The 20,258-nt window shown below is 40.5% G+C and overlaps 1 protein-coding gene across 3 annotated transcripts in view; it reads left to right on the forward strand.

The window, feature by feature from the left end:
• The window catches only part of LOC105476646 (TAO kinase 1), a 172,233-nt gene that overhangs the window by 77,540 nt on the left and 74,435 nt on the right, over nucleotides 1–20,258 (forward strand). For all 3 annotated transcript variants that reach the window (XM_024791250.2, XM_071082602.1, XM_024791253.2), the window contains one exon: nucleotides 12,299–12,370. In XM_024791250.2, coding sequence (XP_024647018.1) covers nucleotides 12,299–12,370 — 72 coding nt within the window. The remainder of the gene's footprint in view (nucleotides 1–12,298; nucleotides 12,371–20,258) is intronic.

Here is a 20,258-nt window from a genome sequence, read left to right on the forward strand (position 1 = left end):
TGTGCCGGACCAGGTCATTCCTCCCCTTTTTTTTTGCTATTAAAAATAATGCTGTGATGAACATCACTATATTTCCCTCTTGTGGACATTTTTGCCACTTTGGAGGGAAAAGGAATAAAAGGAGAGTAAGGCAGTATGAATAACCTAGAATATAATGAAAAAGGATATTACACAGGAGAGGACTAAAGGGAGCTTTGAACTGTCAGTTATTAAGAGTTACAACACAGTAAGTAAAGCCATATGGTGTTAATGCCCAAATAGGCAAAGAGAAGAGTGAAACAGAAGAGTGAAACCAGAAACAGTAATAGTACAATATATTAATTTAAAAAGCCTTTTTTTGGGAAAACATTTTATTGTGTTTGTCCATTGGGTAGTTTCTTATGCAGGTACACACATACACACATGCACACACACACAGATAACAGTTTCTTTATTTACTTACAGGAATTAGCTCACTTGAAATGTGGAGACCCAGGGAGGAGTAGTGCTGTTTGAGTCCAAAAACCATCTGCTGCCAGAATTTCCTCTCCCTCAGGGGGAGGTCAATTGGTTTCTTAAGGCTTTCAATTGATTGGATGAGGTCCATCCACATTATGGAGGGCAATCTGCTTTACTTAGAACTTACCGATTTGTTATTTATTTATTTATTGTTAGACAGAGTCTCACTCTGTTGCCCAGGCTGGAGTGCAGTGGTGCAATCTCGGCTTACTGCAGCCTCCACCTCCCGGGTTCAAGCGATTCTCATGCCTCAGCTTCCCAAGTAGCTGGTAGCTGGGATTATAGGCGTGTGCCACCATGACCAGCTAAAATTTTTTTTTTTTTTTTTGAAACAAAGTGTGGCTCTGTAACCCAGGCTAGAGTGCAATGGCACGATCTCGGCTCACTGCAACCTCCACATCCTGGGTTCAAGTGATTCACCTGCTTCAGCCTCCCGAGTAGCTAGGATTACAGGTACGCGCCACCATGCCTGGCTAATTTTTGTATTTTTAGTAGAAATGGGGTTTCACCATGTTGACCAGGCTGGTCTTGAACTCCTGACCTCAAGTGATCCACCCGCCTCGGCCTCCCAAATTCCTGGGATTACAGGCGTGTGCACCTGGCCTGAGTTTACTGATTTAAATGCCATCCAAACAATGCCTTCACAGAAACATATAAATAGTATTTGACTAAAGATCTGGGTAACATGGACTAGCCCAGTTGACAGATAAAATTAACCATAACAAAAGGCCGGGCACGGTGGCTCACGCCTGTAATCCCAGCACTTCGAGAGGTTGAGGCAGGTGGATCACGAGATCAAGAGATCAAGACCATCCTGGCTAACACGATGAAACCCCATCTCTACTAAAAATACAAAACAAACAAACAAACAAAAAAATTAGCCAGATGTGGTGGCGGGTGCCTGTAGTCCCAGCTACTCAGGAGGCTGAGGCAGGAGAACGGTGTGAACCTGGGAGGTGGAGCTTGCAGTGAGCCGAGATTACGCCACTGTACTCCAGCCTGGGTGACAGAGTGAGACTCCGTATCAAAAAAAAAAAAAAATTAACTGTAACAGTGTTGTATGATTACTCCACAGTTTGTTTCTCCATTCTTCTGTTGGCAGAAAGCTCTACTGTTTACAGTTTTTGGCTATTATGAATAAAGTTGCTGTGAACAATTCATGTACAGTTATTTTTTTATGGATGTTTTCATTTCAGTAAATATCAAGGTTGGGGTTGTTGAGTCATTGGGCAAGTTTATGTTAGTTTTATAATCAATTCCCAGATGTTTTCATCAAGAGGTAGAAATTTTACACTCCCATCAGCAGTGTATGAGAATTTGGTTTGCCCTTTATTGTTTCCAGCATTTGGTATTGACAGTCATTTTAATTTGCATTCTGATGGGTGTGTAGTAGTATTTCAATATGGTTTTGTTTTGTTTTGTATTGTTTTTGTTTTGAGACGAAGTCTCGCTCTCTTACCCAGGCTGGAGTGCAATGGCACGATCTTGTCACACTGCAACCTCTGCCTCTGGGTTCAAGCATTACTCCTCTCTCAGCCTCCCCAGTAGCTAGGATTACAGACATGCGCCACCACAGCTGATTAGTTTTTTGTATTTTTATTTTTTGCTTGCTTGTTTTATTTTATTTTATTTTATTTTATTTTATTTTATTTTATTTTATTTTATTTTATTTTATTTTATTTTATTTTATTGTGAGACAGAGTCTCACTCTGTTGCCCAGGCTGGAATGCAGTATTGCGATCTTGCCCTACTGCAGCCTCCGCCTCCTGGGTTCAAGCAATTCTCCTGCCTCAGCCTACCAAGTAGCTGGGATTATAGGCATGTGCCACCACGCCCAGGTAATTTTATTTTATTTTTATTTTTTACTTTTTTGTATTTTTAGTAGAGATAGGGTTTCACCATGTTGGCCAGGCTGGTCTTGAACTCCTGACCTCAAGAGATCCACCTGCCTTGGCCTCCCAAAGTGCTGAGATTACAGGTGTGAGCCACTGTGCCCAGCCTAATTTTTGTATTTTTAGTAGAGATGGGGTTTCACCATGTTGGCCATTTATTTAAGGAGAATTTGTAGATTCTTGAGCTTCTGCTTTTCAGCTTCCTCTTCTGAGATTGTGCTTTTGTTAGATTCTAACTCTGGCTTCTGTCTCCTCAGCCTGGCTTTCTTCTTGGACTGTTTCCTTTCACAAATTCAGAGATGAAGCTGGAGTAAATTTGGAGTTCATTTTGCATACTGTTGGTTTTTCAAGGATTGTAGTCTCTAAAGTTATGGCTGCATTTGTTGCTCTTTGGTAATTTTATATAATTGTTTTATATATATTGCCTGCTTTGTCAGCTCACTGCAAACACTGCCTGCTGGATTCAAGTGATTCTCCTACCTCAGCCGAGTAGCTGAGATTACAGGTGCCTGCCCCTATGCCCGGCTATTTTTTTTGTTTTGAATAGAGATGGGATTTCATCATGTTGGCCGGGCTGGTCTCGAACTCCTGACCTCAAGTGATCCACCTGCCTCCCAGTTACAGGCAGGAGCCACCACACCCGGCCTCATTCTTTTTTTATGGCTGAATAGTACTTTGTATGTATGTACCGCATTTTCTTTAACCATTTGTCTGTTGATGGACACTTAAATTGTTTCCAGCCTTGCCTGTCATGAATAGTGCTGCAGTAAACATGAGAGTGCAGATATCTCTTTGATAATACTGATTTCCTTTATGTTGGGCATATACCTAATAGTTGGATTGCTGGATGATATTTGGTAGCTCTATTTCTAGTGTTTTGAAGAACCTCCATCCAAACTCTTTTTCGTAGTGGTTGTGCTAATTTACATTCCCGACAGTGTATGAGGGTTCTCTTTTCTCCACATCCTCACTAGTCATATTATTTGTACTTACCTGGGCTTTTCATATATCCTTCTGTAAAGATGTGGTGTTTTGGAGCAGTTGGTCTTTCGTTGTTATATTGGAAAGTTTTGAATTTCGGCGGGTTTTTGTCAGACCTCTTTAGGCCTGCCTATATGATCTACAAAGTGGGGAAAATAATGTTTCTTACCCTTTTCCTTTCATTAAAAGAGACTAAGTCTCATCTTGGCAAAATATCAATGATTTAACTTTTTCAAAATAAAACTATAAAATTGCATTATCCCAATTCTAGAACTTTGTCAGTAGTCTTTTTTTTTCTGAGATGGAGTCTTTCTCTGTCACCCAGGCTAGAATGCAGTGGTACAATCTCAGTTCACTGTAACCTCCACCTCCCAGGTTCAAACAATTCTTCTGGCTCAGGCTCCTGAGTAGCTAGGATTACAAGCATGTGCTAACACACCTAGCTAATTTTTGTATTTTTAGTAGAGACGGGGTTTCACCATGTTGGCCAGGCTGGTCTTGAACTCCTGACCTCATGATCCACCCACCTCGGCCTCCCAAATTGCTGGGATTACAGGCGTGAGCCACTGTGCCTGGCCTGTCAGTAGTCTTTTTTTGACGAGTATGACTGAAGTTGGTATGTCTAGGATCAAGTATATAGTGGGAACTAAAGATGCAATGGGAAAAAAGAAAGATAATCAAGGGCTCTTGAAATACCTACTACATTACTCTAAGAAATATGGGCTTTATTCTGAAGTCTTCAGGGAGCCACTGAAGTACAACAGAAATATTTTATTTCCATTTGTGAAATAAAATTTACTCTTGTATTAATGTAGAGGAAAGGTTGGCATGTATCAGATCGAAGCAGAGAGACTGATTAGGATGCTTTTGTAATAATTTAGGAAAGAAATGCGGAGAGCTTAGTTAATAGCAGTGAGAGTGGAGAGGTGAGTAAACAGTTGAGAGTTAAAGTTTAAATCGGTAGAATGAAGAGCATTTATATTCTGATAAGATAAGGGGTGCATGTGGTAGTGTCTCACTCCTAGAGTAGAATTATTATTATTTTTTTTTCTTTTTCTTTTTTTTTTGAGATGGAGTCTCGCTCTGTTGCCCAGGCTGGAGTGCAGTGGCCGGATCTCAGCTCACTGCAAGCTCCGCCTCCCGGGTTTACGCCATTCTCCTGCCTCAGCCTCCCGAGTAGCTGGGACTACAGGCGCCCGCCACCGCGCCCGGCTAGTTTTTTGTATTTTTTTTTTTAATAGAGACGGGGTTTCACCATGTTAGCCAGGATGGTCTCGATCTCTTGACCTCGTGATCCGCCCGTCTTGGCCTCCCAAAGTTCCGGGATTACAGGCTTGAGCCACCGCGCCCGGCCTAGAGTAGAATTATTAAAGAGAGTGAGAGGAAATGATTCTCTGTTGTTTGCACTTCCTTATGTGATAATTGCTAAGATTCTTCTACCCAAGCTGGATTATTTCAGAGAGCTGTAGTTGAAGGTCTCATAGTCTCAGAAATAAGATTCTAACAGGACAACAAAAACAAATTGTTCTAAGTCAGATATCTGGAGCTGGTTTAGGAGAGACTCGGAAATTAGGCATAATGTGTCATCCTGGATTAGAAAAAAAATTCCTGTAAAGAGCATTACTCAGACGTTGGTGAAATTTGATGCGTATTATGTATGCATCTGGATAATGGTATTATATCAGTGCTGAATTTTCTAAATATGGTAACTGTACTTTGGTTATTCATGAGAATGTTCTTGTTCTTAGGAGATACATGAAGTGTTTTAGGAGTAAGAATCAGAATATCTACTTTCTAATGGCTCTTTAATTATAAAATAATGATAATGGTAACAATATGTATGTTTAGATAGAAAATGTCAAAGGAAATGTGGCAAAATGTTAACCAATAATTTTTCTATAGACAGGGTGAACAAATTACAGCCCTGACACCAAATCCAACCTGTGATGTGTTTTTGTTCAGCTCCTAAACTAAGAACAGTTTTAACATTAAAAAAAGAAGAATGTGCAACATAGATTGTATGTGGCCCACAAAGCCTGAGATTTCTACTACTTGCCCTTTGGAGAAAAACTTTGCTCACTTCTGATCTAGAAGAAGGCATAACAAGGGTTCACTGTGCTGTGCCAACTTTGTCGTGTGTTTGACAGATTTGTGTAATGAAATGTAGAGAGGGATTTTTTTTTTTTTTTTATGCTGATTTAGGAGGCCAGAAAACTCTCCAGTTCAGGTTAGGACCATCCCAGAAACAACTGAATGAAAGCACAGAGTCAAGGTTAATGAACTCAAAGCAGGTGTTTTCTGTTATGCTTCTTGATGTGTGGGAAACATGAGCATGTAGATGAGGAACGTTTGAATGTAGTCCAGAATTGAATCTTTTTGCTATAATTCTATTTCTGGGTCACTAATCTTCATATTTTGTGGTATCAGAGAAACCCATGCACACACTTTTCTGTTGTTACATTTCCTCTCATCCGCACTCCATGACAGGATGAAATGTGCAGTGTTTGTTTATAGACTATCTAAAGGAAGGACCCTGTGGTCAAATTTTTTTAGGTGGCTGAAAATAGCTCTTTAACACACTTCTAAATTTTAATTAATTGGCAGTTAGGGATAACCTCAAATTAAAAAATACTCAAATTGAGTCAGCCAGCATGGCTGTTTCATCAGGCAAGCTAATTAAGGGCTGGTATCATAGTGAGTATTTGAAACTAAACCAGAGAGTCAGATGTCCGAAAGGATCACTGTCTCTAGATTACCAGGAAGATAAACATAATCTTTTAGTTTCCAATACCTTAAATAGAACCAATGTGATGTCAGTAGATGGGTCACACAATAAGAAATATAAAAGTCAAAGAGAACACTGGCTTGGGAACCAGGTAGCTTGCTAACAAATATGGTAGACAATGTATGGTCCCAGAGAAATCATTTATTTACTTTCTAACAAAGTAGGTTTTTGTTCCTTTATTGAAATGGGATGTAATATTTACCTGTTGTTTCCTAGTGTAAGATTTTACTAATCTGTTTTCTGTTAGCAGGTTTGCAAGTTTTGTATTTTCAGTGATTACAGTAAATTGTTCGGTGGTGTTCACATTAGTCTCATAAGACCATTTATATATAATTAATTGATATAGTGATTTCAGATCATTCTTATGAATTTATTAAAATAGATCCCAAATGAATCTTCACAGACAATTTCCTAGTTTGAAACAAAATTATTTATTGTATGTATTTTCTTTTTCCCACTCTCTCTGACTATTTCTGTTCCCATTTTTTTCTCAACAGTATCTAATTTGTCTTTAGGACTACAACTTACTTTGTTTTTGCTCTTTTTCTCTGTGGAGGTGAGAATAGATGATGTGTAGTATTGTGTTCTTTAGTTACTTACAGTTCATTTGGTTCTGTTCTACACAGTGTTTTATTATGTAAACAAACACTTTTTTTTTTTTGAGACGGAAACTGCTCTGTCGCCCAGGCTGGAGTGCAGTGGCGCGATCTTGGCTCACTGCAAGCTCCGCCCCCCGGGTTCCCGCCATTCTCCTGCCTCAGCCTCCCGAGTAGCTGGGACTACAGGCGCCCGCCACCACGCCCCGCTAATTTTTTGTATTTTTTTTAGTAGAGACGGGGTTTCACCGTGTTAGCCAGGATGGTCTCGATCTCCTGACCTCGTGATCCGCCCACCTCGGCCTCCCAAAGTGCTGGGATTATAGGCTTGAGCCACCGCGCCCTGCCATAAACAAACACTTTTGCAAGCTTTCCTACTGTTACCTTACTCTCTACTAGAAGAACATCCCATCTTTTTTACAAGTTCATTTGTTAATATTCTATCATGTCAAGTAAAATGTAGAAAGTATTTACCCCTTTCCATATTCTTTATGCTATTCTTGTCATATGTATTGTATCTGCATATATTATAAACATGTAATACAATGCCATAATTTTTGTTTTAGATAATTTTTTGCTTTCTAAATGCAAAAGAATGAAATTGGATTGCTACCTCATACTATATATAAAAATTAACCCAGGCCAGGCATGATGGCTCATGCCTGTAATCCCAGCACTTTGGGAGGCCAAGGCAGGCAGATCACCCAAGATTAGGAGTTCGAGACCAGTCTGGCCAACATGGGGAAACCCTGTCTTTACTAAAAATAAAAAAAATTAGCCGGGCATGGAGGCATGTGCTTGTAATCCCAGCTACTCGGGCTGAGGCAAGAGAATCACTTGAACCTGGGAGGCAGAGGTTGCAGTGAGCCGAGATCATGCCACCGCACTCCAGCCTGGGTATCAGAGCAAGCCTCCATCTAAAAAAAAAAAAAAAAATTTAAAATAGATGAGAGACATAAATTTAACAGTTAAAACTATAATACTCTTAGAAGAAAATGTAGGGATAAATCTGTATAACATTTGTTTTGGCAAAGCCTTCTTAGATGGGACACTAAAAGTATGGACAACAACAGGATAAATTGGACTTCATCAGGATTAAAAACTTTCCTGCTTCAAAACAGTGAAAAGATAACAGGAGAAAATATTTGCAAATTATATATCTGACAAAGGACTTGGCTCTTGAATATATGAAGAACTCTTACAAGTCAATAATAAAAAGACACTCAATTTTAAAAATAGGCAAAGGACCTTAAGTCAAGATTTCTCCAAAGAAAATATACAGATGGCCAAGAAGCACATGAAAAGATCCTCAACCTCATTAGTCATGAATTTTGACATTATGCTAAATGAAAGAAGTCAATTACAAAAGACCACATATATGATTACATTTATATGAAATGTCTAGAATGGCCAAATCTCTAGGGACAGAAAGTAAATTATTGCTTAGGTCTGGGAGGTAGGTAAGGAGACAGGAGACTGATAGCTAAAGAATTTATGGGCCGGATGCAGTGGCTCATGCCTGTAATCCCAGCACTTTGGGAGGCCGAGGCTGGCAGATCATGCGGTCAGGAGATCGAGACCATCCTGGCTAACACAGTGAAACCCTGTCTCTACTTAAAAAAAAAAAAAAAAAAAAATTAGCCTGGCATGGTGGCATGCACTTGTAGTCCCAGCTCATCAGGAGGCTGAGACAGGAGAATTGCTTGAACCCGAGATGGGGAGGTTGCAGTGACCTGAGATAGTGCTACTGCACTCCAGCCTGGGTGACAGAGCAAGACTGTCTCAAAAAAAAAAAAAAAAAGAGTTTATGGAGGCTGGGCATGGTTGTTCACACCTGTAATCCTAGCACTTTGGGAGGCCAAGGCGGGAGGATCGCTTGAGCCCAGGAGTTCAAGACCAGTCTGGGCAACATGGCAAAACCTTATCTCTACCAAAAACTATCAAAATTAGCCAGGTGCAGTGGCACATACCTGTAGTCCCAGCTACTCAGGAGGCTGAGGTAAGAGGATTGCTTGAACCCACAAGGTTGAGGTTGTAGTGAGCTATGATCGCACCACTGCACTCCAGCCTGGGTGACAGAGCAGGACCTTATCCCAAAATTAATAATAATAATAATAATAATAATAAAGAGTTTATGGGTTTTTCTTTTTTTTCTTTTAAATGGAGAAAAAGATTTTTGTTGTAAAATATATATATAATGTAAAATTTGTCTTTAACTGTTTTAGGATTTCTTTATGAGGAGATAAAAAAATGTTCTGCAGGCCAGGCACAGTGGCTGACGCCTATAATCCCAGCACTTTGGGAGGCCGAGGCGGGCGGATCACAAGATCAGGAGATCGAGACCATCCTGGCTAACACGGTGAAACCCCGTCTCTACTAAAAAAAAAACACAAAAAATTAGCCAGGCATGGTGGCGGGCGCCTGTAGTCCCAGCTGCTTGAGGGGCTGAGACAGGAGAATGGTGTGAACCCGGGAGGCGGAGCTTGCAGTGAGCTGAGATCACGCCTCTGCACTCCAGCCTGGGCAACTGAGTGAGACTCCATCTCAAAAAAAAAAAAGTTCTGCAATTGACTGTTCTAATGGTTGCACGTATCTGTGAATGTACTAAAGACCATTGAATCGTGTACATTAAAATGGGTAAATTGTATGGTATATGAATTATTTCTCAATAAAGCTGTTATATGACCTTTTAGTCCTATTAATCACAATCAGGGGCTCACAGATAGGTGAGTAGAGAACATTTTGGAAAAAGAAATTTATACCTGACGAGACTTATGTGGATAGATCTACTTCATTCTTTACAGTGAGTGGTACAGGTTTCCATTAACCAATCCACCGGCAGTTGAAATTAAAATGTCCTTAGTTCTTCACTGTACTCACGTAGCAGAATACAGATAATAAGCTCTGTCTTTTTTTTTTTTTTTTTTTTTTTTGAGATGGAGTCTCCCTCTGTTGCTCAGGCTGGAGTGCAGTAGCGCAATCTCAGCTCACTGCAACCTCCGCCTTCCGGGTTCAAGCGATTCTTGTGCCTCAACCTCCCGAGTAGCTGAGACGACAGACATGTGCCACCATGCCCAGCTAATTTTTGTGTTTTTAATAGAGACGGGGTTTCACCAAGTTGGCCAGGCTGGTCTCAAACTCCTGACCTCAAGTGATCAGCCCACCTCGGCCTCCCATAGTGCTGGGATTATAGGCTTGAGTCACCGCGCCTGGTCTTACTTAAAAAAAATTTTTTTTTTTTTGAGATGGACTTTCTCTCTGTCGCCAGGCTGGATTGCAGTGACTGGAGTGCAATGGCATGATCTCGGCTCACTGCAACTTCTGCCTTCTGTGTTCAAGCGATTCTCCTGCCTCAGCCTCCTGAGTGGGATTACAGATGCACGCCACCACACCCGGCTAAGTTTTGTATTTTTAGTAGAGATGGGGTTTCACCATGTTGGTCAGTCTGGTCTCAACTCCTGACCTCGTGATCCATGCGTCTCGGCCTCCCAGAGTGCGGGGATTACAGGCGTGAGTCACTGCGCCTGGCCCTTATTTAATTTTTTAAAGCAACCTTTATTGAGGTATAATTTTACAGGTGCTATCCTTTTTTAAAAAAAATTTTTTTTGAAGTATAATTTACATACCATAAGTCTACCAGTTTTAAGTGTACATTTCAATTATTTTTGGTAGATACAAGTTTTGTAGCCATCACTACATTCCACTTTTAGAACATTTTGTCTTTGGGAATTCATTGGAGCCTGAATTGAAAACGAGTTCTTGCACAGATGGTTTGAGATGGTTTCTAACCCTTTTACTAAACTCATTTTAAATATTTCACAGCTATTGCCTTGTACCTTCTTAATATTTATTATAATTTTTTTGCATATAGTGAGAGTTTGGCTCTTTTTTAAGAGTTAACTGTCATGTTTCTGTGCCTTTTTTTTTTTTTCCTTCAGAATTTCCACAACAGTATTAAATACTCATCATGGCAGCACTTTAAGGAGTCTGGTCTTGATCCTGATTAGCAGTTGTTTTCAATAGACATGATATGTTGAAAAATTACCTTGCTAATTTTGTTTTTCTAAGAGTTTGGCCTTCTCTACAATTGAATACATTTAGCATTAGGCCTATCTCACATTTTCAGCTTTTATTGAGAGTTTATATATGTTTTTCCCCTTGACTTTTAAAAGATGTGGTGAATTATGAAATGTTTTTCTAGTTTCAAAATTTTCTGCATTCCTGTGATAGTAATTTGTTTTGTTTTGTTTTTTTGAGACAGAGTTGTTGTCTAGGCTGCAGTGCAGTGGCACAATCACGGCTCACTGCAGTCTCCGCCTGCCAGTTTCAAGTAATTCTCTTGTCTCAGCTTCCCGAGTAGCTGGGATTACAGGTGTGCGCCACCACACCTGGCTGATTTTTATATTTTTGGTAGAGATGGGTTTCCATCATGGGTTTTTACCATGCTGATCTCAAACTCCTGACCTGAGGGGATCCACCCACTTCACCCTCCCAAAGTGCTGGGATTACAGGTGTGAGCCACCACGCCCAGCCTGTAATAGTATATTTTATCCAAAGGAAAAATCTTTTAATGCCCTGTAAAATTTGGTTTGCTAATTTTAGAGTTTTCCCATCTATATTTACAAATGAAATTGTTGGTACCTAACTTTCAATTTTGTACTCTTTGTGAGGTTTTAGTTATAGGGTTAAACTGCCTTTGTAAAATTAATGGGATACCTTTTGTATTTTTCTCTTATATATTCTGGAAAGTTCCTTTGGTAGAACTGTTTTTCACTGAAGACTATGTTAAAGGTCATTCATTGGTGTTCTTTCCAATCTGCCATCATTGTTTTACTCATGTTATTGTCGTTAGGTCTGTTTTAGTAATTTGTTCTTTCCTAAAAAGTTGTCTGTTTCATTGAGATTTCAAACTTTATTAGCATAGACTTTTATACACTTGCATTGTATTGTCTGTTTATAGTACTACTCAAATTTCTGTATTTTTCTTCTCAATTAGATTACTCAAAGGCTTATTTTTTTTTTTTTTTTTGAGATGGAGTCTCACTCTGTCGCCCAGGCTGGAGTGCAGTGGCCGGATCTCAGCTCACTGCAAGCTCCGCCTCCCGGGTTTATGCCATTCTCCTGCCTCAGCCTCCCGAGTAGCTGGGACTACAGGCGCCCGCCACCTCGCCCGGCTAGTTTTTTGTATTTTTTAGTAGAGACGGGGTTTCACCGTGTTAGCCAGGATGGTCTCGATCTCCTGACCTCGTGATCCGCCCATCTCGGCCTCCCAAAGTGCTGGGATTACAGGCTTGAGCCACTGCGCCCGGCCTCAAAGGCTTATTTTCTTATTTTTTTACTTTGCTTTATTTTCTTTCTAAAGTACTAGCTCTAGGATAATTTTATAAGTATTGCAGTATAGTGTTATTTTAAAAATTTTCTTTAAAAGAGGTTTTGATGTCCTTTTTGACATGGTAGTTTACAAATGCTTTTATATTCACAAAGAAATAGTTGCCTAGATTTCACCTGTTAATTTTTACAATGTTTCTTTCTTTGTTCTTCTTTAGGCACGAGATGTGCGTACCAATGAAGTGGTGGCCATCAAGAAAATGTCTTATAGTGGAAAGCAGTCTACTGAGGTAGGTTAAATGTGTACATTCTTGTTTTTTCTTATATTTATCTCAGAATAAATACATACATTCTTTTTTTTAATTTCTTTTTGAGATGGAGTCTCACTCTGTAGCCCAGGCTGGAGTGCAGTGGTGCAATCTCAGCTCACTGCAAGCTCCACCTTCCGGGTTCACGCCATTCTCTTGCCTCAGCCTCCCGAGTAGCTGGGACTACAGGCGCCTGCTGCCACGCCTGGCTAATTTTTTGTATTATTAGTGTAGTCAGGGTTTCACCGAGTTAGCCAGAATGGTCTTGATCTCCTGACCTCATGATCCACCCGCCTTGGCCTCCCAAAGTGTTGGGATTACAGGTGTGAGCCACCGCGCCCGGCCAATATATACATTCTTATTGAGATGTTAGAGGAAGACATAATTTTTAATTGGGAAGGAAGGGTGGGAATTTTTTAAGTGTTAATAGGTGAAGTATGCAAATCTTAAGTGTATATCTCAATGAATTTTTTTTTCCCAAACTGATGTACCCATTTAACTCTAATAGTGCTGAGAGCCATAAACAGAGCATTATTGCTCTCTCCAAAGTCCCCCTACTTGTGCCTTCTGCTTTTAATTTTTTTTTTTTTTTTTTTGAGATAGAGTCTCGCTCTGTCACCTAAGCTGAAATGCAGTGGCATAGTCTTGGCTCACTGTAACCTTCGCCGCCTCTCAGGTTCGAGCAATTCTCCTGGGATTACAGGTGTGTGCCACCACACCTGGCTAATTTTTGTATTTTTAGTAGACACAGTGTATCTCCATGTTGGCCAGGCTGGTCTGAAACTCCTGACTTCAGGTGATCCGCCTGCCTTGGCCTCCCAAAATGCTGGGATTACAGGTGTGAACCACTGTGCTCAGCCTGCTTTCAGTTTTTTTTTGTTTTTTTTTTAAAGAGATGGAGTCTCGCTGCACTGCCCAGGCTGGAGTGCAGTGGTGTGATCTCAGCTCACTGCACCCTCTGCCACCCGGGTTCTAGCAATTCTGCCTCAGCCTCCCGAGTAGCTGGGACTACAGGCACATGCTGCCACGCCCGGCTAATTTTTTATATTTTAGTAGAGACAGGGTTTCACCATGTTGGCCAGACTGGTCTCAAACTCCCGACCTCAGGCAATCTGCCTGCTCCCAGCCTTAATTTTTTAAACTGTTGTTTTAAATATTATTCTCTGTTTATCTTGGAAGGATTATCAGTTTCTAAAAATTAAAGTAGAATAAGATGTACTTGACACTAAATTATATTGGATATGACCTTTTTTTTAAATATATTTTTTGAGACGTAGCATCTCTGTGTCCCCCAGGCTGGAGTGCAGTGGTGCCTTCTTGGCTCACTGTAACCTCCACCTCCCAGGTTCAAGTAATTCTGCTGCCTCAGCCTGGATTACAGGCACCTGCCACCATGCCTGGCAAATTTTTTGTATCTTTAGTAGAAGTAGGGTTTCATCACATTGGCCAGGCTGGTCTTGAACTTCTGACCTCAAGCGATCCACCTGCCTTGGCCTCCCAAAATGCTGGGAGCCACCACACCTGGCCTATGATCTTTAAAATTGTTTAAACATTGTTTAATGCCTGTTTTAAACAAACTTTAATCAACATGAATCTATATCTAGTCTGAGAAACAAGCAATGTATAACAATTTGAAAAATTAAAAAATGAAACAATGCTACATTGAATGTACTTTAGTTCACTAATACTCTAATTAGTTCTCTTCAGATTATATTCTACCTAATTTCATAAATTTATGAAATGTAGTCTGCTTTTAAAAATCTACAATTCTGCCTGGCACTGTGGCGCACACCTGTAATCCCAGCACTTTGGGAGGCCGAGGTGGGTGGATCATTTTGAGCCCAGGATTTGAGACCACCCTGTGGAACATAGTGAGACCCCGCATCTCAATCAAAAAATGAAATATTTATAAATGAAAAAAGAAAAACTCTAGAATTCTCTTTAATCTTAAATTATTTTTAAATTATTTTTAATTGTGGTAAAATATACAACATAAAATTTGCCATTTTAACTATTTTTGTTTTTTTTTTTTTGAGACGGAGTCTCGCTCTGTCGCCCAGGCTGGAGTGCAGTGGCCGGATCTCGGCTCACTGCAAGCTCCGCCTCCCGGGTTTACGCCATTCTCCTGCCTCAGCCTCCCGAGTAGCTAGGACTACAGGCACCCGCCACCTCGCCTGGCTAATTTTTTGTATTTTTTAGTAGAGACGGGGTTTCACCGTGTTAGCCAGGATGGTCTCGATCTCCTGACCTCGTGATCCGCCCATCTCAGCCTCCCAAAGTGCTGGGATTACAGGCTTGAGCCACCGCACCCGGCCCATTTTAACTATTTTCAATTCCACATTTCAGTGGAATTAAGTACATTCACATTGTTGTGCAACCAACCATTATCGCCATGCATCTCTAGAATTCTTTTTATCTTGCAGCATTAAAACTCTGTAGTCATTAAACGGTAATTCCCCAGCCTCTTGCAACCACCAGTCTACTTTCTGTCTCCATAAATTTGACTAGGTACTTAATATAAGTGGAATCATTTGGGATTTGTCTCTTTGTGACTAGCTTGTATCACGTAACCTAATATCCCAAAAGTTCATCCATGTTGTAGTGTATGTCAGAATTTCCTTCCTTTTTAAGTCTGAAAAATATTCCATTGTGTATATGTATGTATATATATGTGTGTGTGTGTGTGTATATATACACATGTATCTGTATCTGTCTGTTTTGGAGTCTGATTAGTCATACCTAGAACAAAAATTTTCATTTACCACATCATCTTTTAATATCTAATGTTGGCATCCTTCATGAAAATCTTTTTATGTTGAGGAATACATTTTTTTGAGTTTGCCTTCCAGAGTATTCAAATTTGAAACTTAAAGACCATGGAACAGATTTTCTGGATTTAGCATTTTATAATGTATCTTACACATTTTACACAAAACACTGTGAAACTTTTTTTTTTTTTTTGAGATGGAGTCTTGCTCTGTCGCCCAGGCTGGAGTGCAGTGGCGTAATCTTGGCTCACTGCAAGCTCCGCCTCCCGGGTTCATGCCATTCTCCTGCCTCAGCATCCCGAGTAGCTGGGACTACAGGCACCCGCCACCATGCCCGGCTAATTTTTTTTATTTTTAGTAGAGACGGGGTTTCACCATGTTAGCTAGGATGGTCTTGATCTCCTGACCTCGTGATCCGCCCGCCTCGGCCTCTCAAAGTGCTGGGATTACAGGCGTGAGCCACCGCACCTGGCCCACTGTGAGCATATTTTGCTGTGTTTTGTTAAGGCCTTGTGAAATAACATAGGAGGTATATGATCTTAAATCTAGTATAGAACATCTCTTTAAGTATTCTATTTATATTGCTTTCCTTGCCATTAAGAATATAGCCCAAATCAATGATAAAACTTTAAAAAATAAAAAAGAGCAAAAACAGATTTCTAGTCCTCCTCTCACACCTACTAAATCTGTAGAATTTCTGGGTATGGAACAAAGGATCTGTATTTTTAGAGTTCTCGGGTTGCTTCTTAAGAGTAACTGTGTTTAGGATGTGGCCTGAGTAAAGGTTGTCATGAAGTAGCTTAAGACCAAAGGTTTATCTGTATTTCCTGATAGGTATTAGTAAACTATGTAGGAAAAGATTTTTGTACTGCTTGGTTTTTTTCTGTGAACTTTTCTATATAATAGCTAATTATTCACTAGCATTTTAGAGTCTGAATTTAGGAACTTGAATCTCAGAGGAATTAGTTCATTTGAGTTAAAAACAAAAAGAAACTCTAACATTTGGTAATAAAAATAAGCCAAAAACACAACTGGTGAACTTCATGGTATATAAATTATGTATCAATAAAACTGTATGAAAAAAAGAAAGGTTGAACTTTTGAAGAAAAATCACTGAATATGGTATATAGTTATCAACATGATTGGTGTATGATTGTAAAATTTTAATAAGAGTCATTAATGATAAATTTTATCAAACTCAAATTTGTCTTACCTACCTTTAGTGAAATAATTTTGTAAATTATGTAATTGAGTTGTAAACTATAAGCATGCCTTGGAGATATTGTGGGTTTTGTTCTCAACCACTACGATAAAGCAAATATCATAAAGCAAGCCATATGAACTTTTTGGTGCCTAGTGCATATGAAAATTATGTCTAGGCCTGGTGCAGTAGCTCACTCCTGTAATCCCAGTACTTTGGAAGGCCAAGGCAGGCGGATCACTTGAGGTCAGGAGTTTAAGACCAGCCTGGCCAACATGGTGGAAAATCCTGTCTCTACTAAAAATACAAAAATTAGCCAGGCGTGGTTGCATGTGCCTGTAATTCCGAGGTACTTGGGAGGCTGAGGCAGGAGAATCACTTGAACCCAGGAGGCAGAGGCACGAGAATCACTTGAAGCCAGGAGGCGAAGGCTGTAGTGAGTCAAGATTGTGCCGCTGCACTCCAGCCTGGACAGCAACATGAGACTCCGTCTAAATATATATATATATATATATATCTCCATGCTATACTGTAGTCCATTAAGTGTGCAGTAACATTTTGTCTAAAAAAGACAATGTACATACCTTAATTTTAAAATATTTTCTTTCTTTTTTTTTTGAGATGGAGTCTCACTCTGTCACCAGGCTGGAGTGCAGTGGTGCAGTCTCAGCTCACTGCAACCTCCGCCTCCCGGGTTCAAGTGATTCTCCTGCCTCAGCTTCCCGAGTAGCTGGGACTACAGATGCCTGCCACCACACCTGGCCTAAAATATTTTATTTCTAAAAAGATGCTAATGATCATTTGAGCCTTCAGCATGTCATAGTATTTTTGCTGCTCGAGGATCTTCTATGTTGATGGCTTCTGACTGATCAGGGTAGTGGTTGCTGAAGGTTAAGGTGGTTGTGGCAATTTCTTAAAATCTGATAACAGTGAAGTTTGCCCCATCAGTTTTCTCTTTCACAAAATATTTCTCTGTAGAATGCAATGATGTTTGACAGCATTTTACCACAATAAAACTTTCAAAATTGGAGTCAATCCTCTGTAACTCTATTACTGCTTTATCAACTAAGTTTATGTAATATTCAGAAATTACTTTCTTTGCCCATCTATTACAAGCAGTTTCTCATCCATTCAAGTTTTATCATGAAATTGCAGGAGTTTAGTCACATCTTCAGGCTCCATGGCAATTCCAGTTTTCCTGCCGTTTCCACCACATCTGCAATTACTTCCTCCACTGAAATCTTGAACCCCTCAAAGTCATTCATGAGGGTTGGAATGCACTTATTCCAGACTCCTGATAATGTTGCTAATTTGCACTGCCATCAGTCGGAAATGTTCTTAATGGCATCTATAATGAATTATTTCCAGAAGGTGCTCAGTTTACTTTGCCACTGTCCATCAGACAAATTGCTGTCTACGGCAGCTATAGCCTTTTTGTTTTGTTTTGTTTTTTTGTTTTTTTGTTTTGAGATGGAGTTCACTCTTGTCGCCCAGGATGGAGTGCAATGGCATGATCTCGGCTCACTGCAATCTCCGCCTCCGGGTTCAAGCAATTTTCCTGCCTCAGCCTCTCGAGTAACTGAGATTATAGGCCTGCGTCCCCATGCCTGACTGATTTTTGTATTATTAGTAGAGACAGGGTTTTGCTGTGTTGGCTAGGCTGGTCTCGAACTCCTGACCTCAGGTAATCCACTTGCCTTGGCCTCCCAAAGTGTTGGGATTACAGGCGTGAACCACCATGCCCGGCTGCTACAGCCTTTCTTTTCTTTTCTTTTTTTCTTTTTTTTTTTGAGATGGAGTTTCGCTCTTGTTGCCCAATGGCATGGTCTCGGCTCACCACAACCTCCGCCCCCTGGATTCAAGCGATTCTCCTGCCTCAGCCTCCCAAGTAGCTGGGATTACAGTCATATACCACCACGCCCGGCTCATTTTGTATTTTTTTAGTAGAGACTGGGTTTCTTCATGTCGGTCAGGCTTGTCCTGAACTCCCGACCTCAGGTGATCCGCCTGCCTTGGCCTCCCAAAGTGCTGGGATTACAGGAGTGAGCCACTGTGCCCAGCCAGCCTTTCTTAAATAATAAGGCTTGGAACTCGAAATTATTCCTTGATCCGTGGGCTACAGAATGGATGGTGTATTCACGGGAATGAAAACAACATAAATCTCCTTTTATGTCTCTATCAGAGTTATTGGGTGGCTAGGTGCACTGGCGAAGACCACTAATATTTTGAAAGGAATCTTTCTGAGCAGTAAATCTCAACAGTGGCCTTAAAATATTCACTAAACCATGCTTAAACAAAAGTACTGTCATCTAAAGGCTTTGTTGTTTCATTGAACAAGCATAAGCAGAGTAGAATTTTTGGAATAGTAAATGTGCATTGACTTCAGCTTAAAATCACAAGCTGCATTAGCCCCTAACAAGAGAGTCAGCCTGTCCTTTGAAACTTTGAAACCAGGCATTTCATAGTTGCTCTGTAGCCATGAAAGTCCTAGATAGTATCTTCTTCCAACATAAGGCTATTTCGTCTACACTGAAGATCTCTTGGCTGGGCATGGCGGCTCACACCTGTAATCCCAGCACTTTGGGAGGCTGAAGTAGGTGGATCACTTGAGGCCAGGAGTTCGAGACCAGCTTGGCCAACATGGTGAAACCCCGTTTCTACTGAAAATAGAAAAATTAGCCAGGTACGGTAGTCCACATGCCTGTAGTCCCAGCTACTAGGGAGGCTGAGGCAGAAGGAATGCTTGAACCCAGGAGGCACAAGTTGCAGTGAGCCAAGATCATGCCACTGCACTCCAGTGTGGGTGACAGTAAGACTCTCAAAAAAAAAAAAGAAAGAAAATCTGTTGTGTAATGTAGCTACCTTCCTCAATGACACATTGGCTAGATCTTCTGGATAACTTGCATGTAGCTTCTACATCAGTACTTGCTGCTTCACCTTGCACTTTTCTTTTCTTTTTTTTTTTTTTTTGAGACAGTCTCTCTCTGTCACCCAGGCTAGAGTGCGGTGGCACTATCTTGGCTTACTGCAGCCTCCACCTTCTGGGTTCAAACAATTCTGCTTCCTTTGCCTTTCCTCCCTAGTAACTAGGACTACAGGCACACACCAACACAGTCAGCTAATTTTTGTATGTTTAGTGGAGATGGAGTTTCACCATGTTGGCCAGGCTGGTCTTGAACTCCTGACCTCAAGTGATCTGTCTGCCTTGGCCTCCCAAAGTGCTGAGATTGATTATAGGAGTGAGCCACCATGCCGGCCTACCTTGCACTTTTATTTTACGGAGATGATTTCTTTCCTTACACCTGATGAAGCAACCTCTGTTAGTTTCCAACTTTTCTTCTTCAGCTTCCTCACCTCTCTCAGCCTTTGTAGAGTTAAAGAGAGTTAGGGCCATCCTCTAGATTAGACTTTGTTTTACAGGAATGTTGTGGCTGATTTGATTTTCTATCCAGGCCATTAAAGCTTTCTTCATATCAACAATAAACTTGTTTTGCCTTCTTATCATTCATATATCCACTGGAGTAGCACTTTAAATTGTCTTCGATAACTTTTTCTTTGCATTTACAACTTGGCTAACTATTTGGCGCAAAAGGCCTAGCTTCAAAACCTGTCTCAGCTTTTGACATGCCTTTCTCACTAAGCTTAATCACTTGTAACTTTTGAATTAAAGTGACAGATGTGTGAGTATTCCGTTCACTTGAACACTTAGGGGTCACTATGGGGTTATTAATGGCCTAATTTCAACTTTATTGTGTCTCAGAGAATAAGGAGGCCCAAGGAAAGGGAGACAGACAGGGTAATGGCTGGCTGGTGGAGCTGTCAGAATACATTTATTGATTAAATTCACCGTCTTATATGGGCACAGTTCATGGCTCCCCAAAACGATTACAATAGTAACATC

This window comes from Macaca nemestrina, chromosome 17 (genome assembly GCF_043159975.1).
Source record: "Macaca nemestrina isolate mMacNem1 chromosome 17, mMacNem.hap1, whole genome shotgun sequence".
NCBI classification, from domain to species: domain Eukaryota; kingdom Metazoa; phylum Chordata; class Mammalia; order Primates; family Cercopithecidae; genus Macaca; species Macaca nemestrina.